This window comes from Myotis brandtii, unplaced genomic scaffold (assembly GCF_000412655.1).
Source record: "Myotis brandtii unplaced genomic scaffold, ASM41265v1 scaffold1424, whole genome shotgun sequence".
Taxonomy (NCBI): Eukaryota; Metazoa; Chordata; class Mammalia; order Chiroptera; family Vespertilionidae; genus Myotis; species Myotis brandtii.
Window position 1 is genome coordinate 382150 of NW_005355089.1, and position 8211 is coordinate 390360.

The following is an 8211-nucleotide window of genomic DNA, read 5'->3' on the forward strand; positions in this document are numbered from 1 at the left end:
GGGCACATCCCCAGTGGGGGATGTGCAGGAGGCAGCTGATCGATGTTTCTCTCTCATCGATGTTTCTGACTATCTCTCTCCCTTCCTCTCTGTAAAAAGTCAATAAAATATATTTAAAAAAAAATACCCAGCCTGCAGATATCAAAAGGATAATAAGGGCATAATATGAACATACTTAAATTTGACAACACAGATGAAATGGATAAATTCCTTGGAAAGTAAAAACTATCACAACATACCCAATATAAAATAGATAATCTGAATAGTTCTATAACTATTAAATAAATTAAGTTCATAATTTTAAAACTCAAAACAAGATTAAATAAAGATAATTAGGTGAAGTGTTTGGCATATTGATTGGCACATTAGCTAGTATGCAATAAACAAGGGTCATTACCATTTTATTTAAATCATCACAACCACTCTCAGGAAAACTGAGGTTTCACAGAGATGAAATCCTTTACTAAAATGTAACAGAGTCAGAATTTGAACCTAGATCTGAAGACAGAGTCATTTCCTCCAGAGTTTATAGTCCACGCCACAGCTACCACCCTTAGGGATGTGCCAACCAATACTTGCTTTATAAAAAGGAAAACTGTAAAGGGGTGAGGTTTTGCTCAAGCCCCAGGCATCAATGAATGCTGGCTAACTAACTTCTCCACCAGTATAGAGCAATGATTCTCAAAAGTTAGAGTGCATCAGAATGTATCTGTTTGTTAAAATACAGATGGCTGTGTCCCAGTCCAAAAATTTGCATTTTTAACAAATTCCCAGTTAATGAACCACACTCTGAGAATGACTATGTATAGTAATGATATGTTAGCCCACCAATCCCCCACATCAGAAGCTGTCACATTCCACAGAAAGGGAAGGAAGTGAGACAGAATAATGCTCTAAAACAGTGGTTCTGAAGGTGGCCCCCACTCACCCACTGTATCAGAAACCCTGAGGGTGGAGCCTATCTATCTGTCTTCTTTTTTTTTTAATCCTCACCCAAGAATATTTTCCCATTGATTTTTAGAGAGAAGGGAAGAGAGAGGGAAAGACAGAGAAATATCAATGTAAGAGATATTGGTTGCCTCCTGCACGAGACCCAAACAGGGCCCAGGCTAGGGAGGAGCCTGCAACCGAGGTACCTGCCCATGATGGGAATCGAACCTGGGACCCTTCGGTCCACAGGCTGACACTCTATCCACTGAGCCAAGCTGGCTAGGGCTATCTGCCTTTTAACAGGTCTTCCAAATGATTCTAATGCACACTAAACTTTGAGAACTACTGCTCTACAAATCAAAGTGTTTCGAAAAACCCAGCCCTTTATAGTAGCAGGAATGGAGCTATACCATCTCTTCCCTACTTTTGGGAACCTAGGCTTTGGAGCCAAATAATTCTAAATTCAAATCCAGGCTCAGAAAGAAGTTTAAGTTAATCTCCATGAATTCCAGATTCTCACCACCAAAATGGAATGAACAGCCACCTTCCTTACTATAAACTTACTGGGAAGTAATTTGGCATTATTAACCCCTAACTGGACTTTAAGAAATCTAGCCTACCTTCTGCACAACAAAAGAAACCATCAACAAAACAACAAAAGAGCCCACTGCATGGGAGAACATATTTGCCAATACGTATGTTACATCTAATAAGGGTTTAATCTCCAAAATTTACAGGGAACTCATACAACTTAACAAAAGGAAGATAAACAACCCAATCAAAAAATGGGAAAAGGACCTACATAGACACTTCTCCAAAGAGGACATACAGAAAGCCAAGACATATGAAAACATGCTCAAAGTCACTAATCTGAGAGATGCAAATCAAAACAGCAATACGGTACCATCTCACACCTGTCAGAATGGCTATCATCAACAAATCAACAAACGACAAGTGCTGGCGAGGATGCGGAGAAAAAGGAACCCTCCTTCACTGCTGGTGGGAATGCAGACTGGTGCAGCCATTGTGGAAAACAGTATAGCAATTCCTCAAAAACCAAAAATGGAACTCCCATTTGACCCACTTCTAGGACTATATCCCAAGAAACTAGAAACACCAATTAGAAAGAATATATGCACCCCCATGTTCATAGCAGCACAATTTGCAATAGCTAAGATTTGGAAAGAGCCTAAACGCCCATCAGCAGATGAGCGGATTAGAAAACTGTGTTACATCTACACAATGGAATACTATGCAGGTGTAAAAAAAGAAAGAACTCTTATCATTTGCAACAGCATGGATGGACCTGGAGAGCATTATGCTAAGCACAATAAACCAGTTGGAGAAAGATAAATATCACAGGATCTCAACTCATTTGTGGAATACAAAGAACAACATAAACTGATGAACAAAGACAGAGACATAGAAGCATCGAACAGACCGTCAAACCTCAGAAGGAAGGCAGGGGAGGGTGGGGGGTTAAAAGATCAATCAAAGGACTTTTTTGCATGCATATAAGCATAACCAATGGACACAGATAGTAAGGGGGTAAGGGCATGTGCTGGGGGGTGGGAGCAGGCGGGGAGAGGTCAATGGGGGGAAAAGGAGACATATGTAATACTTTCAACAATAAAAAAATTTAAATTCAAAAAAGAAATCTAGCCTATGGAAGTCTTCAGAGATGTGAACAGATATAAATCACCTATGTGTGTGGGTTTAACTATCGTGAGCAACTATGAAAAGGCCACACTATTTAGTAATTTTCAATTGTGCTGAAGTACAAACTTAAATGGAAGGTGTGTGTGCATGTGCGTGTGTGCATGCGTGTGTGCGCGCACACGCAAAAGCAATGTACTGAGCAAGCAAGAGCAGCCATGCACCAAGGGAGTGATTCTTAGCTGGCCTTCTTGTTCTCTGGCAGCCCATAAAGACATGCATGAGAAGAAATAAAAACTTTCATTAAAAAAAATTAAGGCAGCCCTAACCGGTTTGGCTCAGTAGATAGAGCATCGCCTGTGGACTGAAGGGTCCCGGGTTCGATTCTGGTCAACGGCATGTACCTTGGTTGCGGGCACATCCCCAGTTGGGGGTGTGCAGGAAGCAGCTGATCGATATTTCTCTCTCATTGATGTTTCAAATTCTCTATCCCTCTCCCTTCCTCTCTGTAAAAAAATCAATAAAATATATTTTTTTTTAAAATAAAATTTAAAAAATTAAGGCAGCCCAGCCAGTGCAGCTCAGTGGTTGAACATCTACCTATGAACAAGGAGGACACAGTTCGATTCCCTGTCAGGGCACATGCCTGGGTTGTGGGCTCAATCCCCAATGTGAGGTATGCAGGAGGCAGCCAATTGATGACTCTCTCTTCACTGATGTTTCTATCTCTCTCTCCCTCTCCCTTCCTCTCTGAAATCAATAAAAAATATATTTTTTTTAAAAATGTAAGGCAGTTAACTTGTGTCAGGGTATGCACAGAAACATGAGACTCACCACAGAAATGTGATTAAGGAGGGGCCTGACCCATCAACCCACTTCTGTATTTGTAAATTTGGAATTCTTAAAGGCCTCAGTGGTGTTCCTTGTAAATGTCAAGTCTCTACTGTGCAAAGATGTTCACAACACAATGCTTGTCTTTTCATTTTAATTAGCACCCATATTAAAATTCAAAACATTTCCAGAACCTCCCGTTTCTTTCACATCACAATCTATATAATAAAAGCCTATGCGACCGTTAAGGTGGAACAACTAGAATGACCAGTCACTATGATGTGCACTGATCACCAGGGGACAGACACTCAATGCAGGAGCTGTCCCCTAGTGGTCAGTGCACTCCCACAGGGGGAACGCTGCTCATCCAGAAGCCAGGCTCATGGCTGGCAAGCGCAGCAGCGGTGGCGGGAGCCACTCCCGCCTCCGTGGCAGCACTAAGGAGCAGCGAGCAGGCAGGCGGTAAGGAGCAAAGGGTCCCTGACTGTGAGAGGGATGTCCGCCTGCCAGCGGGATTGGGCCTAAGCCAGCAGGCAGACATCCTCCAAGGGGTCCCGGACTGCGAGAGGGCGCAGGCTGAGCTGAGGGACACCCCCCTCCATTGCACGAATTTCGTGCACCAGGCCTCTAGTATTATTTATAATACAAAAAAGTACAAACAACATAAGCATCCAACCACAGAGGCAATGACTGAGTTAAGTGAGGGCAAATACACATGGTGGGATATCAGAAATCAAGTAAAATATTCACATTATAATGTAGGAATAAAAACTCAGGCTATAAAATGATATTTATAATATAACCCATGTTGTAAAAATATATATTTATATTCTAAGTCAAATTATTGGAGTTAGTCCTGGCCAGTATTGCTCAGTGGCTAGGCAAGGGTGGGGAACATCTGCAAAATCATTTGGTCTGGCCCTGCCAAGGCATTAGGGGTGAGTTAATTAAATGTCTGACCAAATACAGCAGGCTAATTTTTAAGTTGATAATTTTGTATGGCCTGTGAATGATGCTATAAATATCCAAATGGCCTTGGCAGTAAAAAGGGTCCCCAACCCTGGGATAGAGGGTCAACCAAAGGGTCACTAGTTCAATTCCTGGTCAAAAGAACCTACCTGGGCTGTGCGTTTGTTCGTTTTCCAGCCCAGTCGGGCAGGTGGAGTACATACAGGCACATATGGGAGGCAACTAATCTTTGTGTCTCTATCACATCTGTTTCTGTGTGTCTCTCTCTCACTCCCTTCCTCCCTCCCTCTAAAAAGTCAATGGGAAAAAAATGATGGGAATTAATACAACAAAAAATGTAATAGTGTACTGTGCTGGACTGTAGACTCATAGGTAAGTTTTATTTCCTTTTTTATTCTTTTTCTATATTTTCTATAATGAACATGTCTCAACTATATAATCAGGAAAAAATTAAAACATTATTTTTAAAAGAAATATGTAACTTTCAGGGTTGGGTGTGGGCTGAGATAATGTATGCAAAGTCCTATCCTACGTCCTATCAGTAAGCACTGAAAAGCATCCCTTCCTGATCTGGTACCCAGACTGTGAAAATAGGGTCTCTATATTGTGGGCAAGAGTGCAATTTCCAGATTTGAATCTACACACTTCCCACACAATCCAAAGCAAGGGTCACAGGGAATAGCTCTTTTCATGAAGATTCATTCACTTCTTCATTAAAAAATGTAAGGGGTGGGGAGAGAGCGAATTGGTAAAGGTGGTCAAATATATGGTAATGAAAGGAAACTAGACATTTGGTGGTGAGCACATAATAGAGTATACAGATATCGAATTATAATGCTGTACAGCTGAAATTTATATAATGTTATTAACCAATGTTACCTCAATAAATTTAATTTTTAAATGTACTCAGTATGGCTCTAGCCAGTTTGGCTCAGTGGATAGTGTCGGCCTGCAGACTGAAGGGTCCCGGGTTTGATTCTGGTCAAGGGCACATGCTGGAGTTGCGGGCTCGATCCCCAGTGGGGGGCATGCAGGAGGCGGCCAATCGGTGATTCTCTTTCATCACTGATGTTTCTAACTCTCTCTCCCTCTCCCTTCCTCTCTGAAATCAATAAAAATATATTAAAAAACAAACAAAAAAAAGAATAAAAAAATGTACTCAGCATCTATTATATGTTTAGGTCTGAAATAGGTTCTGGGGATACCAAAAAATGAAAAGATGACATCTCTGCCCTCAGGTAGTTCCAGCTAATAAGCGACACAGATGTATTTATAACCATGATATGATGAAATAATTACTTTTGGTAAGGATGTACACAAGTGCAACGGGAAGCCAGTGGAAGAAGGCCTTTTACAGTATATTGTGAGTTGTAAAAGACAGGGCATTAGTCAAAATGGAATGTGCAAAGATAGAGTCACAGAAAATTTGTCTTAGAACTATAAGTAGTTCAAGTCTTGCTAGGACATAAAGAACAAGGGAGGACGAGTGGCAGGAACTGAGATTGAACAAACAGATCACAAAAGGTCTTGTCTGTCACACAAAGAAGACTAAAGAACTTTATTCTGGCCCAGCTAGTGTCGCTCAGTGGTTGAGTGTCGACCTATCAACCTGGAGCTCAAGGTTAGATTCCCGGTCAGGGCACATGCCTTGGTTATGGGCTCCATCCCCAGTGTGAGATGTGTAGCCGATCAATGATTCTGTCTCATCATTGATGTTTTTATCTCTCTCTCCCTCTTCTTTCCTTTCTGAAATCAATAAAAATATTCTTTTAAAAAAAGAATTTTATGCCCAGCTGGCGTGGCTCAGTGGTTGAGCACTGACCTATAAACCAGGAGGTCACAGTTTGATTCCTGATCAGGGCACATGCCTGGGTTGCGGGCTCGATCCCCAATGTGTGGCATGTGGAAGGCAGCCGATCAATGATTCTCTCTCATCATTGATACTGATGTTTCTCTCTCTCTCTCTCTCTCTTTCTCTCTCTCCCTCTCCCTTACTCTCTGAAATCAATTTAAAAATTTAGGAAAAAAAAGAATTTTATTCTGTAATGGAACTAATGAAAAAATCTTTACCAGTGGAGTGACTTGATCAGCACTGGCAAAGATACCAGGAGTCCTGAAAAACATCTTAATCCCCATTTATTTTGCAAGGGAAGGAAAAGGTCCCACCCTCTATGTCTGTCCCCTCTGAAATGACATAACATGAGGCAGTAAACAGAACTCTGCACCTGGCCCAAAGTGAATAGTCAATAAAAATCAGTTGAATATGAATTTGGATGTGTTACATGAGGTAGTCCCTACTGAGAGCAGAATGTTAGCAACACCAGCACCTTGTTTGGTCTTGGGTATAATAACAGGAACAGTTCTTTGGAAGGGACTAGTGACTGAAAATTCTAAAATCTAACAACATGCAACAGGAGGAGGGTGCCATATACTGTTTTGTTGTACTCCAGTGTACACAGCCCTCTCACAGTTTTCTTTCTATACCTGGGATTTAAGTCCCAATAATGGGATAATATTCCAGTTTTATTCCACACACTAACCTCTGTAGAATCCTGGATGACAGGTGCTTACGTGCACAAATGGTAAACTGGAGGGAGTTCATTAGTGGTTTCACTCCTGTTTTACCCAATATCTATTCTGCTTAATTCAATCTAGTTAGATGGTTCTGCAGATAAATGCTATAGAAATAAAATACTGCTGCATATCTGCCTCCATTAACTGAGTGCATGCAAAATGCTTTAAATAATCAGGAAGGATGTATTAGATATGTTTTGTAGGTGAAGACAATGAGGCTCAGAGAAGCAAAGCAACTCGCCCAAGGACAACTTGCCACAATAAATTGCAAAGCCAGAACTCAAATTTGTGTTTATTGGACTCAAATATCCAAAAATGTAATATTGTCTCCTCCAAAGCCCAGATCTGAGATAAAATTATCAGTATACAAAAATGGTACTTTGTGGTTGGAAAGAAAATATTTTCTAAATTACAAAAAAAAACAAAAGAAGGGTGCAAAGAAAAAATACATAGGGAGAAAGAGAAAAAAAAGAGGAGAAACCAGAGGCCAATGTCAGCTAGACCCTAGTCTGCAAGGAGGGATGGAGGAACCTGGGTCTGGGAGGTGGATTGGAGTTAATTCTCCTAGAGCAGCAGTTCTCAACCTGTGCGTCTCGACCCCTTTGGGGGTCCAATGACCCTTTCACAGGGGCCGCCTAAGACCATTGGAAAACACATATATAATTACGTATTGTTTTTGTGATTAATCACTATGCTTTAATTATGTTCAATTTGTAACAATGAAATTGGGGATCACCACAACTTGAGGGTCGCGGCATTAGGAAGGTTGGGAACCACTGTCCTAGAGTGAGGGGAATACAGTTTGAGTGGGAATCTAAACCAGAGTTGAGAGAAAAGCGAGTGAAACACCTGGCCCCTGCACCCTGTCCCACCTGGCCTGCCTTCCTTACCTGCCATGAAACCAGTCCTGGCACATGTCACACTCGATCATGAAGCGGGTCACATCGTAAGGCAGCCGGCAAAGGCAGTACACTGGCACCGTGGCCATCTTCAGCTGGCCTTGGAGCGTTGTGTGGCAAGCCAGGTTCGCAGCGTCCCGAGGAGTGGGAGGCAGAAGCACGAGTCCTTCCTGGACCAGGACTGGACACAAACAACACTTTTCACACAGTGAATCTGGTGCCCCAGGGTACCAACCCTCAGTTCACAAATGGGAAGTGACCACAGCCGGGGTGCAACACAGGGGTGTGGCTGTAGGGGGCAATCTGAGAAAGTCCACCCGCCTCCAGAACAGCTTTAACAAATAAAGACCGA

At 41.9% G+C, this 8211-nt stretch overlaps 1 protein-coding gene across 3 annotated transcripts in view; it reads right to left on the reverse strand.

Annotated features, from left to right (window-relative positions):
* Positions 1-8211, reverse strand: part of PHF8 (PHD finger protein 8) — a 92917-nt gene that overhangs the window by 83835 nt on the left and 871 nt on the right. For all 3 annotated transcript variants that reach the window (XM_005860884.2, XM_005860883.2, XM_005860885.2), the window contains exon 2: positions 7851-8040. In XM_005860884.2, coding sequence (XP_005860946.1) covers positions 7851-7948 — 98 coding nt within the window. In that variant the 5' untranslated portion in view covers positions 7949-8040. The remainder of the gene's footprint in view (positions 1-7850; positions 8041-8211) is intronic.